This window comes from Durio zibethinus, chromosome 4, assembly GCF_047325235.1.
Source record: "Durio zibethinus cultivar Kanyao isolate XHJ-2024 chromosome 4, ASM4732523v1, whole genome shotgun sequence".
In the NCBI taxonomy this organism is placed as follows: Eukaryota; Viridiplantae; Streptophyta; class Magnoliopsida; order Malvales; family Malvaceae; genus Durio; species Durio zibethinus.
The window spans coordinates 34,493,139-34,510,259 of record NC_143165.1 but is presented as its reverse complement, the minus strand read 5'-3'; the positions used below and the strand labels follow the sequence as shown (position 1 = coordinate 34,510,259).

The following is a 17,121-nucleotide window of genomic DNA, read 5'->3' as shown; positions in this document are numbered from 1 at the left end:
TATAACTTAATTGATTTATGTAATTTATTTTTAAAATATAATATTTAATAAATTAAAATTAAAATTTAGTATTTGTAAATTTTTTATTTTCTTGTGATTTTTTTTATAAAATATAAAACGTGAGTTTTTTACAAATTTTGGAGTATTTTGCCAATAAATTTTGGGAGAATTTAGAATTAGATGGAAAAACCAAAATGTTCAAGTGAGAAAAAGGAAGGGAGGGTGTCCACGTCAGGAAGAAAGCCATGCCACAAGACGAGAGCCACCTATACTTATGTAACCATACTCTCTAGTTAACTTAACCACATAAGGTGGTTACTTGTTAACCCAACCCAGCTTCACTTCACTACTAATCCCTTCTTTTCATTACAACAATGTAATCCCCCACCTCCCTTCTATTCTTTTCTATTCTCTCCCTTTCCTCTTTGCTCTCTCTCTCCCCCTATATATTAATATATTCTGGAGTCCTCTTATTCTCTCTCTCCCTCTCTGATTCCCAATATATCAGAAAATTTGCAGTATATGAACAAGTATCAGCAGCAGCACTTGTCAGAGAAACACACTTAAGATTTTATCCGTTTTAAGTTAGTTAAGTAACAGTTCTTTACTATCCCCATGACATCCCTCTCGCTTTCAATGCTCTTCTTCTTCTCCTACTTCCAAAACCAACCTTAAAAGTAAAACCCTCTACATCTTCTCCAGGTACCTCTACCGTTTCAGCTTCACATAAAACTGAAAGAAAAAAAACAAGAAAGATGATTAGTTGGAAGGATCTTTACACCGTTTTAACAGCGGTGATCCCACTGTACGTGGCTATGATCTTAGCTTACGGTTCTGTACGTTGGTGGAAAATTTTCTCCCCTGACCAGTGCTCTGGAATCAATCGTTTTGTCGCCATTTTTGCTGTTCCTCTCTTGTCTTTCCATTTCATTTCCACCAACGACCCTTACGCCATGAACTTCAGGTTCATAGCTGCCGATACTCTTCAGAAAATCATCATGTTATTTGTTCTTGGGTTGTGGACTAATTTCACCAGGAATGGAAGCCTGGAATGGATGATCACAAATTTCTCTTTATCCACTCTTCCCAACACTCTGGTCATGGGCATTCCTCTATTAATCGCTATGTACGGTCAGTACTCGGGAATGCTAATGGTTCAGGTCGTGGTTCTCCAGTGTATTATTTGGTACACTCTTCTTCTTTTCCTTTTCGAGTACCGTGGTGCCAAAATACTTATCATGGAGCAGTTTCCGGAAACTGCAGCTTCCATAGTTTCTTTTAAAGTTGATTCCGATGTTGTTTCACTTGATGGCGGTGATTTTCTTGAAACAGACGCTGAAATTGGCGAAGACGGGAAGCTTCACGTTACTGTGAGGAAATCTAATGCTTCCAGGAGATCCTTTGGGCCTTGTTCGCTTCCTGCATTGACGCCGAGGCCATCGAACCTTACTGGAGCTGAGATATACAGCGTGAGCTCGTCTCGGAATCCCACTCCAAGAGGTTCGAATTTTAACAACTCAGACTTTTATTCAATGATGGGTATTCAAGGATTTCCTGGAAGGCAATCTAATTTTGGTCCAGCTGATTTGTACTCTGTTCAATCCTCAAGAGGACCAACTCCAAGACCATCAAATTTTGAAGAAAACTGTAACGTCATGTCTCCAAGATTTGGATTTTATCCAGCACAGACAGTTCCTACAACGTACCCTGCTCCAAATCCTGAATTTTCGTCCGTGACAAAGAACAGTAAAAACAGCCAGCCACAGCAGCAACAGCAACAACAAGAAGTTCAACAGCAGAAGGAGAATAATAAAGTGAATCATGATGCAAAGGAATTGCACATGTTTGTGTGGAGTTCCAGTGCTTCGCCGGCATCAGAAGGCGGTGGACTTCACGCCTTTGGTGGGACAGATTTCGGAGCGTCCGAGCAATCTGGACGGTCTGATCAGGGAGCTAAAGAGATCAGGATGTTGGTTGCTGATCACCCTCAAAACGGGGAAAACAAAAGTAAAATAAGTTAATTGATTAATTAATTCATCTAATTAGTTAACAATTACTACTAAAGTTAATGTAGTATTAGATTAGTACTACAATGTTTCGAATTTCTTAAAATTTTTTAAAACTACTAATATTTAATAAAATTGTTGCTTTTGGTTTGAAGCTATGCCAGCCAGTGGTGACTTTAATAGGGAGGACTTTAGATTTGCTGGAAGAGATGGGGAGGAGGAGAGAGAAAAAGAAGGGCCGACTGGACTCAATAAGTTGGGGTCAAGTTCAACGGCTGAGCTGCACCCTAAAGCCGCCGGAGCACCGGATTTGGTTGGTGGCAAACAAATGCCCCCGGCGAGTGTAATGACCCGCCTGATCTTGATCATGGTCTGGCGCAAGCTTATCCGAAACCCCAACACATATTCCAGCCTCATCGGTCTTGTTTGGTCCCTAATTGCATTTAGGTTAGTTGATCATTTGGCAGTAAGTTTAATAACAAAGGTTCAAACTTTATTCAACAAGTTCCCTTTATTTTTGGGTATTTTCAGATGTCATAAATTGACTGCTTTGGGGTTTTAATTGCAGGTGGCATGTGAGTATGCCGAAAATAATAGAGAAGTCTATCTCCATCCTGTCAGATGCTGGACTAGGAATGGCCATGTTTAGCTTGGGTGAGCATTTCTGTTATTTGCTTCATCCTCAAGAAATATTAGCACTACCCTGTTATGTGAATAAGTCCAAGTGATGAAAGCGCACTTGACCTAAAAACAAGGTCTGGCAAGGCGTGTAGTTGGGTAGTGATGTATACCCTGTCTAAGCAACGACATGGTTGCACAGCTTGCAGCCATGCACCTTTTTATTTTATTTTTATAATTTTTTAATTTCATGTGACCTTTGTTATTGCAAGAAATTGATGGTTAATCTTTGAACTGGAAATGGGATTGACCTGCCGGCATGTGGGGTAGTGTTGCGACCTTGCCTAGCGGTCCAGGGTCGGTGGGCATCGGTTGGCCCCTGTTAGTGAAAGTAGTTGGATTGAAAGATTGAGGGTTTTAATGATATTTATCGTTTTCTAGGGAAAGTCCTAATTGTTGAATGTTCATATGATGAAAGGTCTGTTCATGGCTCTGCAACCCAAGATCATCGCTTGTGGGAACAAGGTTGCCGCCTTTGCCATGGCAGTTAGGTTCTTGACCGGTCCGGCTGTCATGGCTGCCGCTTCAATCGCAGTAGGGTTGCGCGGCACACTCCTCCGCATCGCCATTGTTCAGGTAAAAGAACTCACTTTCCACTGTAACAATTCTGGGTTGTTTGATACTGTTAGCTAATTTTGTCCAATTAACAGGCCGCTCTGCCACAAGGAATTGTACCGTTTGTGTTTGCCAAAGAGTACAATGTTCACCCGGCAATTCTCAGTACTGCGTAAGTAAAACCTGAATTGCTAGAACAATTCAATTCTATATTGTAAATCGTAAACAACTCTGTTATCAGTAGCTGATGTCTGAATTTGGTAAATTTGCAGGGTTATCTTTGGGATGCTGATAGCATTACCGATAACGCTCGTGTACTACATTCTTCTAGGATTGTAAAGTTTTTTCTTCCACGGTAAGCCATAAGCCAGAATATGAGGGGAATTTTACGATACGTGTGTTCAGGTTTGGGGCCAATGATCACGATCGGATTACGTTAACATGAGGATTTTCCCGTAAAGAAGATTTTCGTACACAAAAATTTGCCAAAGGTTCCAAAATTTTTGGAGCTATCTCAGCTATGATATTTTACCTAGTGATTTTCCCCCTGATAAAAGGATCATGCCCCCATTAAAAGCCAAGTCTATCCAACTTCCTATAGTTTTGAAAAGAAGAAAATAAGGCCAATCCAGGATAAAGGAGACATTGAAGAGGAAAACGAGGGAAAAAAAGGTGGTCACATGATATTTAATTCTCTTCATCTCCGTTATGTTTTGTTGTAAAGCTCCATTTCAAAGTTGAAATGTCTATATTGCAAAGCGACAAGGGATCGATATGATTCATGAAATGTAATAATAGTATTTATTTCTTTTGTTCCTAGTGTTGGTTTTTGATTGTCCGTAGAACCGGCAATTATTTGCGTTTGTCGTCTTTCTTTGGTTTGTAATTTGTATAGGATATTATGATTAGAAAAAAGATTGAAAAGGAGTTCATTGCTCATTACTCATTCACCTTTAATTCACCTTTAATTAGATTTTTGGTTTAGACAAAGACATTTCTCCAATGAATTTCCTCGCAAAGGAAAAAAAGAGTTTTTTTTTTTGTAAAAAAAAATTTATGAGTAGATAGGTTATTTAATTTTTTAAATCAAAATAAAATGTATCGTATATGACAGTTTAAGATAAATGATTATAAATTATATATTTAAAATAATTTTAACAAGTGATTATTGATAATATTTTAATTCAAAAAATAATTAAATAAATTTTAATCAATCGAATAAATTATTTATTAATAAAAAAATTAAAAAAAAAAGTTATGGAAGAAAGATGATGAGAATGAGAGATGGGACATCTTTTTGGAAGAACATTGTCTTTCTAATTGGTGGGTTTTTTTGAACTCTTTTACGTATAAGATTTTTTTATGCCGACGAGCGATTAAAATTGCTCATAAATTATATTAAACCATCACTATCATCCTGGAAGAAATCAATTAAAACATATAGCAGAACAAGAAACTTATATACTCGAACATTACCGCAGAATGCTTAACGTAGCAAAAATTTTCAATTGTTAACATCTGAAACTTTATTTTTATTGGAGGTGAAAGGAGAAGAAAAGAGGGGAAAGCTGAAGTCAAAAGCAGCTACCATTGCTTTTCGCTTTTGATGCGCCCACAACCATACCCTACAAAAAGAAGTCGTCCTTTCTGGTTGGAGTATGGTAGTTTGGTCAAACATTTCAACTAATTCTTTCTTTCTTTTTTGTTTCAATTTTTTTTTAATTCTTTCTTAAGTGGAATTGAAGTGGTCCATTAGCATGGCATCCCATGTGATTATACAAAATTTTAAATTAAATAATTTAAAATATCATACGAATATAATAAAAAATATATATAAATATAATATAATTTAAAATTTTAATAATAATTATATATAAATTTAATAAAATTATAAAATTTTATTTTATATTTTTATGTTAATATAAATTATGACAAATAATTTTCATATAAAATATGATATAAATATATAAATTTAATATTTCACAAAATATGAATACCCAGATCATTATGTCTAACAAAATTTATATCAAATTAGAATTAAACCCATGCTTTATTACGAGATAATCTTTTATTTTTTAAAATTACGTTTTAAATATGATAAAAATAAAATTTTTATACTCAATTTTAATAGATAACATATAATTTAGACTTATTAAAGAGTTGAATTACCTGCTTATGCATTAAAGTTTGTTCAAGTTTTGAGAGCACTTAGACAAAAAAAAATTAAGGTCCATTAAAATGATTTAGAGATAATTTTTAGATTCGTTTAAATTTTGATCCGAACCTTGAATAAAAAACTTAAAGTTTGAATTTGATCCAAATAAAATATATAATTAAAATATTATAATTATATAAGTATATATATTTATATTTGTGAAATTTTATTTTAATAATTTATTTTTTATTTTTTTATTATACAAATTAGGCTTAATGGGTGAGGTCGAAATTTATTTTTCGACTTGGACCAACCTTAGAAAAATTTGAGGCGTCTGGTTTGAACAAATATATAAATTATTAATACTAAATATAGATTCAGCCAAAACACAGCTCGGTTCAATTCATTAATAACATTACTATAGAAAAATATAAGTATATTTATTTTTTAATATAAATTATAACTTAATTATATATAAATATAGTTTTTTATTAAATTAAAATATTCAATAATATCTTTATTAATATAATATATGTAAATATAAATTAAATAAATAATTAAATATGTTCTTTTATATATCCCGAGAAAGGTTGTGACAAAGCACTTCAAACCTGGTATCGACTTGATCAAAATTATTCAAAAAGATAAAACTTAACCTCATCTTTATTTTTAAAAAATATATCAATTGGATCGTGACAAATCGAAATCTATCGGATATAGGTTGTTTTATCATTTTTACATCTATTGAGTTTTTCTTTACAAATTTATCTAATAAAAATCTTAAAAAAAATGACAAAAAACCAAATGAAATGGCAAGTGAAATAATAAATTAAGGTATTAAATAATATTTTTAATAGTATAAATAAATATAAAATTAAATAAATAATAAAATATATATTTATAGATATCAAGATTGAGGTATAATACCTAAAATCTTGCTATGATCTGGGCTTGATTCAAAAAAAAAAAAAAAAATTCAACACAATTATTCCGAATTAAAAGAAAATACACTAAAATTATTAAAGTAAATCGAAATATATGAAATACAGATTATTTTGTCATCTCTATCTCAAATAAATTTTTTATTATAAAATTTATCTAATAAAAACAAAAGTAAAAAATATTTTTAAAAAATCCAAAAAAGAAAAAGCTTTAAAAATATAAAAAAAATAAAAAAAATAATGAAAGTGTCACGTGAACACTCAAGACGAGATGAAACACCTTAAATTTATTTTCAATTCTATCTCATTTTCAAGAGAAAACCTCGATCCAATCTTTATTTCTTTTGTTTAAGAAATATATTTATGTTGGATCGGTACGAATTAAAACCAATCGAGATTTTTTTATCATTTTTGCCTCCATGGATTTTTTTTTTACAAAATTTATTTAACAACAAATTAAAAATAAAAAAATAAAAAATAAATTTAATAAAAACAAAAGTAGCACGTGGACACCCTCTTGTTCCCATTCTCTACAAAATTAATATTATGAATTTGATTCATCATAATCGCAAAGCACAGTCCACAAAACCATTGCATCAAAATTAATAGGGAATCATTTAATTTCAACTAAAAATTCATTTTCAACGTCAAATTACGATGAGACGATATGAAAGATGCTCGTACTTTTAGTGTGATTGGGACTTCGACTCACTGTGTTTGGGTGTCAAGGTCAACTTTTGTTTGATGAAACGCCAATTCTGTGCGATGCTTAAGTGATGGTTTCCTTCCACATAATCTAAAACTTTTAAGTTTGATAATGAAATTTAGAGATGAGAATAAAAAAATTGAAAAGAAAACCATTTATATATTTGATTCATTTGAATGAAGTTGAAAATGAAAGAAATAAATGTTATAATGATTGGAGAAAATGTTGAGTTTCACCTTTAAATGCATAGAAAAGAAACTTGTTGACTATACAAAATTTTTCTCTGTATATATATAGGGAAGAGATTAAGTTATAAAAATAAATTTTTATATATTTTTTTTATTTTGATTTAATCATTGATTTTAATAGATTTAAAAGATAAATTTAAGTTTTTTTTTTTTTACTTGTTTTTTTCATCTCTTGTATCTATTAAAATTAATAGTTAAATTTTTTTATACATTGTCAATGAATTTAAATAAATCACCTCATGAGTGAGTAAGTTTTTAAAAATATGTTAATTTTTTGTATATTTATTTTAAGAATTGATATTTATGAATTAATGAGATGATATTATTTAATTTTATGAAAGTACATCTAATAATTTAATTTGATTTGATTTTTTTTAGCTTTTTATTTTTCGATTTGAAATATGATCTAAATCTAATATATATTTAATATTTGAATGTAATTTAAAATAAATAAATAAATAACTTAATTCAAATTGAATCAAACACTATAATTTTAAATTTATTTTTAATTTATTTAAATTTTTTTCACACATACCATAGATAGCTAGTCCGGTCTCACACGGTTTTGTTAGGAGATTGCAACACGAAGGCTCACTCTCCCACCTTCAGCTTCAATCAAGCTCATTTTGTCCTCTCCTTAGTGCACCAAAAAAATTGAGCCTTGCCCTTACTTATATTGATATATATGGACCACAACTTAAGTGAAAAATTAACAAGATTTGTAAATTAAAACACGTAACATTTAGATAGTTCTAAATAAAAATGGAAGACTATATCTAAATTTGAACCTCACTTTTCACAATTAAAAAATGAATGGTAATTCAAGTTTTATCTCATGTGTTCTTTTTTTTTTTTTTTTTTTCATTTCATGTGTTCATAATTTAGTTGGTATGTATTTATATAAAATTTATATTTAATATATTATTAATGTATAAATTTTATATACTATCAATAAATTATATGATGATAATTTATTAATATATTAATAAATTAATTCTTAAAATAAAATATATAAATTAAAATAACTTATTTATTAATAAAATATTATTATTTAATTCATCTTATTAATAAATTATTATTATTTAATTTATTAATATTATATAAAATTTATACATTAATAATACATTAAATATAAACCCCATAACGGATTTGTTTAGTAATTTGACTGAAAAGTGTTGAAAAGATTGAGGGCTATGGCACGCATGATCTTGAGGTGCTGAGGATAATGTATAGAACTAATGGTACAATTACAAAAGTTAACAACTAGTAATAATTAGGAAGTGGTCAACTCCTAATCCCAAATGGTTGTTGATCGGTATCCCTTGGGTTTGCAATTAGGGCTGTGGTCCAATCTGGTCATGTAATGCAGAAGGGGATTTAGGCTTTTAGCCCATCAAATCGATCTTCAAGGATGCCACTGCCAGGCCGTCCTCTTCTGAAAGGCATCTTCTTTAATCTTGGTGCTGATTGATGATTTTATCAGTTTCGAGCACTTTGTTAGTGGCCAGGAGAGAATGACAAATAATATGGATAAGTAAGAATTTGAAGTTCAAAATTGGCTATCCATTTCAATGAATTATTATGTCTTTTTCTTTCATTTTCCGTTTATAAAAATAGCATATTTCTTCTCATCCTTTCAATCCGAAAAGTAAAAATAACCCTTTCTCCATCATCTGCTTTTCCTGCATGCATTTTGTCTCTAATCAAACAGAATGTTAACATCTCGTTTCAATTCTAATAAATTCTCATTTCAATTATAGTAAATTATCTTTTGAAACAATTTTAGCATTATAACAATACACTATTTCAATTTTTTACGAAAGAGATGATAGATTCTAATTTAATTTTTTGAATTGAAAAAAGCATGCATTAATTATTAAATCGAATGATAAGATTTAATTCAAAATTTAAATATTTTGATACTTAATTTATCTTAGTAGAAAAAGGATCATCTTTTCAAAAACAAACAAGACTAACACAAACAAGTTGAACAGAATAATGGGCAATTTGCACAATCATCCATGTCTCTAGAAAAAGATTTGGGGAGCCATGTTAATTAGGTTTCCAAGCATTTTCTTTTGTACATGAGAAAGAGTGGGGGTAACTTTTCCCATTTTCTTTCATATCATTCAAAGTCTTGATGTCTCCATCTCCCATGTTTGCTTCCAATGGCCAAACTCCTTTAGACATATGATCTCTAGATATGGCTGTTTTGGACAGTTTTGCTCTGTGTCCCGATTGGTGCACTCTGGTCCCTCTCGCATTCCCCATCATTATCAACATTTATTTGTTGCTATTTCCCATTTCCAAACTTTGGGTAAATTCAAAGGACTCTCATATTTTGACACTAAATTTGGTATTTCTCTTGTGTTTTCCTTTCAAATGTCAAATGCCAAATCCCAAATGGGAAAAGTATAGAATAAGAATGGAAAAAGAATAAAAACTGTGACAGGAACAAGAATGAAATCAATGGCTGTTAAGTAATTTGTCAAAAACTCAACAAAAAAGACCTATCCAAACAGAAACGACGGTTGCCACACGGTAATGATCGTATGGACCATGTGACTCATTGGTCAACAAATACAGTTCGGACAAACATAGGCTGACATGGACAGCTAAGCCATCACACACACACACACACATATATATATATATATATATATATACACACACATATACCCCATGGCCATCACCATCGTACTGTGCATGCAAACGTGGCTAAAAGTTGCCCGTGGCCCATTTTCATGTGTATGCCCATGCCTTGATCACGTGCTGTAAGAGGCATGCAACAATGATAAAAAAAAAAAACCCCAAAGTGGGGGGATAAGAGAAAATTTGAATGAAAGGAAGGTTGGAGAGGATCTGAATTCCAACTAAGGTAGGGACAATTGGTTTGAGAATGAAGTTTTGAAACAAACTCAAGACTCTGCTGGAGTTCTTTTCTGCTTTAAAAATACAAAGATATGGACCCAGTTTTTCTTTTTCATATCAATCTGTTGGGGCTGTGGCTTTCCCCAGAATCTCTTACCTGGCAGAGTAGATGATAGAGAATGAAAGAGTAGGAGTTCTGTCCCACGTTGCTTGGAAATTGAATTGGTAAAAGTTTTGTAATGGGGGGGGGGGGGGGGTGATTGGCAAGGTAGCGGATGGAAAAGTTCGTCAATCATTAATTTACGGAAAAATTCTCAGTACTCCACCGCTGCATTTTTCATCATGTGTCCCCTGTTGTCGTTCCTGCTGCAATTTTCATCATGCTGTACTCTAAAATTTTAACTTCCTTTTACCTTTTTTTTATAATAATTTTATGGTAAAAAGAATTGATCAGTTGTTCTTAATCACTTTTGGTTTTAAAATTAGGGTTAAAATAACCAAAACAAAAAAAAAACCCTCAATTTATATTTTTATTACATTTAAATAAAATTTTAATTTATATCTAAATAAACTTTTAATACTTAATTTATATCTAAATAAATCCTTCAAATTTAAATATATATTTAAATAAATCCTTAAAATATATTATTTTTTATTTGAAATAAAAATTTATTTTAATACAAATTAAAACATAAAAGATTATTTGAATAAGTAAAAATATAAAAATTTATTGAAGAATAATAAAATAATTAAATTTTTTTTAATATTTAACTTAAAATTAGTATATTCTACATAAACCAATTTAAAATTAGTATACATTACCCTACCTTAAAATTTGAACCATTTTAAAAATAATTATATAAATTAATTAAATTAAACTTTAAATTCTACTATAATAATCAACAAGTGGTTGACTCAATGAGTTAGATTCATCTTTTTGAATGAAAAATTATTGAGTTTAAGTCTTGTAAATGATTATTTGTTGAAATCATCTGAAATATATGATCTATAATTATCTATCTTATATTATTAAATACGATATATCTTATCTTGATTTAAAAAATTAAATAACTTATCTATCATAAATTTTCTTTTAAAAAAACAGTTTCATAAAAAAAAACGTAACATCAATTTAATCATAAATCTAATTACAACTTGCATTTTATTTTTAAATATAAGTAAACCAAGAATTTAGTACATGCATGTATCTCTCCTGTCTCGATAGAAAGAAATTATGCAACAGTCTCCACTTTAAGATCTTCATATCTAGCCCAAGCATATCACATGCACCCTCACACCCAATAAAAAGAAAGCAAAAATCATAAATATTACTTCATATCTATCTGGTTAGGTAGATAATAAAATTTAAGCCAATTTGGTTTGTCACATATATGATAAGATCAAAAGTCTTAATCTCCTCATTTATGAGACTTGATGCAAATATTTTCATGTGAACTTAAAAATCTCCGAAAGTGATCGGACTTGTGATTAAATTTTTAATGATGATATTATTAGATTAGATTAGACAAGTCTAAGAAAATTTTGACGAATTAAAATATTATTAATTTAAACATTTAGAAATTTCAAGTAAGAAAAAATATTGTACCACTAATAATTTTTAATATATCTTTTAGAGCAGCAGTGCGGCACAAGCATCTGAATACAATGAAATAGACAGCCTCCAATCCAAGTTGAAATTATCCTGTATAATTATAAAATGAAAGTTATATATAAAAAAATAATTGCATTATTCATTAAATAATTAAATAAATAAAATAAAATATTATTAGATAAATTTAATATAAAATTGAATTAAATATACATATAAAAATTAAATGTAGTTAATTTTTAAAAATTAAAATTTTTTTTATTATTTTAAATTTTTTTACAAAAAATTTGAAAATAAATAAGTCACTTAATCCTTTAAATTATAGTAAGATATAATCTAATTCTAAAATAAATGATTAAAAATCATGTATTAAATATGATTTTAATAAACAATTATCAATTAAACTCGAAATCAAAATTTTTATATTAAAAAAATAATTTTTTAATCAATTGAGTTGATCACTCCGTGCATTTCTTTCTTTTATTAAGCCAACATCTCGTTCGCAATAATTGCACTGTTAGGTGAGCATGAAAGATATGGTGGTGTCCTCTGTGCGTTGCTTCATTCTTTATGCATACGTTGGGGCCATTAGGCATTAGCCATGGCAAAATTTGACAGCTGATCAAGATAAAAGCAAGAAAAAAAAAACCAAATAAATTGATTCCCCTTCCCCAATAATTACCCAAAATTTGTTCAGGTGAAATAGTTGGTTTGAATATGAAATGCCCAACACATGTTTCCGATAAGATTATAATATAAATATATAGAGAGCAAGCAACTTTTTCTTGTAGTTGAGAAATTTGACTTTGTTTTTGTTTGTCATTGGTGAATTAAATTTGTTGAGCAAGTGGGGGCAAGGAGCAGGGGCTAACGAAGCCATGGCTTGGACAGGAATAAATACAAGCCAACAAAAACTACCAATCAAGACATTTGAGAATTGAGAGGGTGAGATAGAGGGGTCATGGTCCATGTAGGGTGAACCACGGACAAGAGTCAGGTGAGATGGACCAGAGCCGAGGGCAGGGACCATTTGGTTGGAGAGAGGGGATTAGACTTTTGAGAGAGGCGTTGCCATTAAGGGGGAAGGATCCTTTTACAAACCAATCCATGACCACATTTTGGTATCAAACTTTAGGGATGCATCCTCTCGAGTAACCCGTGTCCTTGTACCTTTTTTTTTTTTTTTTGCTTCTTTTTTAGCCTCTCTTTTCTTTCTCTCTTTGGCACCATTTTAAAATTCATTTCATCCTTTCTCTCCCCTGCCTTGCCTCTTATCTTTTGTCAATGAATTCGGCTCAACTTGGCCCAACACAGACGAACGCTTGCATTTGGATTTGGTACCATATGCTGAATGTATCCATCTGGGCTTCGGAACTGATAGATGGACCAATTTGTTAGTCAGAAATTATAAAGGTGAATGATTTGATCGATTTTGTGTGAAAAAAATAATAATTAAATTGATCAATTTTTATTTAATAAATAATTTAATAGATTAAAAAATTTTAAATAATCAACTATAACCGAATCGATCAAAATCGGTTCGGTTCGATTAATTTAGTTAAATAGTTGAATTTTTTTTATCATTTTTTCTATTATAAACAATTGTTTAACCACAAATTTAATTTAATAAAATTTAAACTTAAATATCATTCAAATTGAAGCACTAAATAATTTAATAATTTCAACAATATTTTACAAAAAAATAATAATAAAAATACTCATTACAATTTTTTATCTTTATTTATTAAAAAACTGATTAATTTGATCAATTTGAATATTAATTTTAAAAATAAAAAATTAATCAAATTAATTAATTTAATCAATCTAAAATATTAATTATAATCAAAATCGAATAAACCGAATAAATCAATCGATTTTGATTAATTTAATCAATTTAAATCAATTTTTGCTTACTCTCAAAAAAAATTATGTCAGTGTATCCATCCGGCTGGACCTTGGTAAGTTTCTTCGCGTAATTAGCCCAAAACACAAAATTAAATGGAAGTGGGGGAGGAACACTAAGAAATATTGTGTTGTTGGTCGACTCCATTTATTCAAAACTATATGGCCTTATGTTAAAGTTTTAGGAAATGCCTTTCGAAGTTAAAGGAATAAGAAAGTTGTACAACGGAGTTTATAAATTATTGACCATCAAAAACAATATTAGCCAATAATATGAAAGCTGAAACCTCCACTACGAAAATAAATCAATTTAATAAAACTTTCATTGCATTATATTTAAATATTTTAATTTAATTATAAATACATATATCTCGAATTTAAAAAATTTATTTGACGTCCACACTTATAAATTCTCTTGTATGAGTTTAAATTGCTTTCTTTGGAATGATAATAATTTTTTTAAAGAATCATATTTTATTTTTTGTTCCTTTCTTAAGATCCTAGCAAAATACTTGATAATTAATGAGTTTTTAGAGAAATTAAAGATCTAAGGCGAATTGAAAAAGGAAATTTTATGAATATTAAAAATCGAATTTTAATTTTACGGAAATTCATTGTCTCAAGGAAATTAAATTATTTGGATTAAGCGTAGACGGATTTTGTTCACATCAAGGATGATGTGGATAATTCAAAAGGAAGAAAGGGCATGTGACTAACAAGTGGGGATGGCCCAAGTTCAGCCCATGGAAATGTGGCTGAAAAAATAGGAGCTGCAATATTTAAGTCAATGCTGGCCGCTTCGTCGAAGGGGCTATTCAAACCCCTTTCTCATTTTTTTTTTTTTAAATGATAGAGTAGTAATTGATTGAATTTAAATTAATATAATATTAAATTTGAGATTAAACTTGATTCAAAATTTAATTTGAATTTAATCAAATTTTATTTTTTTAGTTTGAGTTCAACTCGAGATAAAAATTGAATTATTCGAGTTCGTTCGATTAAGCTCGATTAACATATAAAAATAAATTCGATTTTTATATTCGATAAAAACTCGATTATTTATATTCGAGTTCAAGTTCGAGATATTTTATTAACTAAAATAATAAAAATATATTTAAATATAAAAATTTGATTAGATTCTCGAACTACTTAAGCCAGATATAAGAATATTCAAATTCGGCTAGTTCAATGAGTCAAGCTACTTGAGCTCTTCGAACTCAAGCTTGATTCGATAATAATCAAGTCAAATTCAAATTTTATTTAAATCAAACTCGAGTAACTTACGAGTATTAATATATTATTTACACAAAAATTATTTATTATGAGGCTAAAAAATCTTCACCAGTGATCTTTTGAGTTTTTGGTCCTTATTATTTAGATTTTATGATTTAAAATATAATATAATAATATAATATTAAAATAATATAAATAAAAAATAAAGATAATATAATTTAAATTTTTAACAAAAATCATAAATAAATTTAACAAAACTAAAAAAATATATTTTATATTTTTATATCGACATAAATTTTAATACGTAATTTTCATATAAAATATAATATAAATATATAAATTATCAATATTTTATATAACATAAATACATAAATTATTATATCTACTTTTATTCGTAAAAAATGAAACTTTTTTTTTCCCAAATACAATTTTCAATCACAAGCTCTCTCTCCCATCAAACCTATCTTTTGCTTTCATATATAGAATTATAATCAAAGTTGCAATGTCATACAAAAAAAAAGTATATATATATATATATATATATATATATATATACACACATAACCTGCAGTCACCTGTCTTAAACTGTTAAGTACAACATATCTTATCTTGATCTGATTGATTAAACAGCCTATCTACTTTCAAATTTTTTCTTATAAAAAATATATATATGATTTTAAAGTTATATGTATAAAATACGATACAAATATACGAATTACTAATATTTTTATATAACATAAATACATAAATTATTATATCTACCTTTATTTACAAAAAGTAAAATATTTTTTCCCAAATACAATTTTCAATCACAATCTCTATCTCTCTTCCCAAACCTATATTTTGCTATTGTACCTAAAATTAGAATCAAAGTTGTCAATGTCATACCATAAAATATTAAATTTTTTTTTTTAAGTTGTATGTATAGGTTTTTATTTATTGTTTCATTAGTATCAATTTTTTTTAATCTACATGTTTGAATTGTAGAAATATATAGCTAAAAATACATAATAACAAGATTTAAAATATTTATCAATCTAAACAATTTCAAAAATATTTTGTTATGAAGCAAAATTAAAATATACAACATTAAATATCAAATCATCATCTAGATTGAAATTAAAAGTCACTTAATTAGCATGTACTCCATTAATTATTTTAAATATAAAGACTTAGAATTGAAATAAAAAAAGTATTAGCATATAGTGTTATTTGGGGGTTGGCATGATTTGGTCTAAAATACAAAAAGTAGATTTATTTTACCCAAAAATGAAATTAATTTTGAACTGGTCTACCAGTATTAATTCAATCCAATTCACACGGAACTAACAATCTTTAGTTTAGAACACGATTCTCTTTTTTTTTTCTTTCTTTCTTTTAAGTTTTAATTTTTTTTAATTCAACGACAAAAGTTTTTTGAGTTCATTTGATACAACCGTTTTATGAATTGATCTAAATAACTATATTTATATTAAACTTAATGAATTTATAAAAAATTAATTTTTCATATTCTTTTAATGGATTTGAATTTAGATAATAAAAAAATACACTTTTTTTTCTGCTTGATTCATCTTTTATAAATTTTAACTTTTAGAGATTTATATAATTTAATTTAATGCTTGTAATAAATATAATATAGGAAATAAAAGAATTGGGGAAGGCCCAATGCAAAATCTTTCCTCCAAGAGGCCCAAATAACAATATGCTATCCATGAAAACAAATGGTCAGCCCAGAGTTGTAGATCTTGGAGTAGGCAAAATAATGGCTCTATTTTGTAGCATGAAAGTTTAGACCATAGCAAAATTTGGGTCAAGAAGCCTCTTGATGTTTTTTTTTTTTTTTAATAATAAAAATCATATAATTTGAAGATAAAAAAAAAGATATTATTTTTTGTTAATATAACTAAATAATAACTATACATGCTGAACAATATGTAGATATATAAGCCCCAGGGCGAAGCCAATAATTTTTTCAAAGGGCATAAGCCAATCAGCTGCTGGCTACCCATGTACTGGACTTCCTTTTTGATGTGGATCTCTCACCAAATGTCCTGGATTTTCAAGGGATCATTGACCATGATTCTCGTATCACACGGCCGTGGGGTCCCTTTTCACATAGCATTGTTAAGTTTAGAAAATGGTCGACCATGGCCATGATCATGAGGACCAATGTGTATGACGTGTAGGGTGGAGATGCCGCTAGAACTAGAAAATAAT

The 17,121-nt window shown here is 29.0% G+C and overlaps 1 protein-coding gene across 2 annotated transcripts; it reads left to right on the top strand.

Moving 5' to 3' along the window:
• The first annotated feature begins 365 nt into the window (after positions 1–365).
• On the top strand, positions 366–4,058 carry LOC111288473 (auxin efflux carrier component 7-like). Of its 2 annotated transcripts, XM_022879378.2 has the most exons (6): positions 366–2,007; positions 2,162–2,453; positions 2,575–2,660; positions 3,103–3,260; positions 3,335–3,411; positions 3,512–4,058. In XM_022879378.2, the coding sequence occupies exons 1-6, from the start codon at positions 756–758 to the stop codon at positions 3,576–3,578; spliced, it is 1,932 nt and encodes a 643-aa protein (XP_022735113.1). In that variant the 5' UTR covers positions 366–755; the 3' UTR covers positions 3,579–4,058. The 2 variants fall into 2 exon arrangements, 1 of the variants encoding a protein (XP_022735113.1); XR_016341782.1 differs by lacking the exon at positions 3,512–4,058 and having other exon boundaries at positions 611–2,007; positions 3,066–3,260.
• Positions 4,059–17,121: the final 13,063 nt, after the last annotated feature.

Bases quoted from the DNA above. Each gene is read 5' to 3' on its own strand.
- LOC111288473 (XM_022879378.2), top strand. From the start codon at position 756: ATGATTAGTTGGAAGGATCTTTACACCGTTTTAACAGCGGTGATCCCA. The intron at 2,008-2,161 runs GTAAAATAAGTT...TTTGGTTTGAAG, and splicing joins TCAAAACGGGGAAAACAAAA to CTATGCCAGCCAGTGGTGAC. The intron at 3,412-3,511 runs GTAAGTAAAACC...GTAAATTTGCAG, and splicing joins CCGGCAATTCTCAGTACTGC to GGTTATCTTTGGGATGCTGA.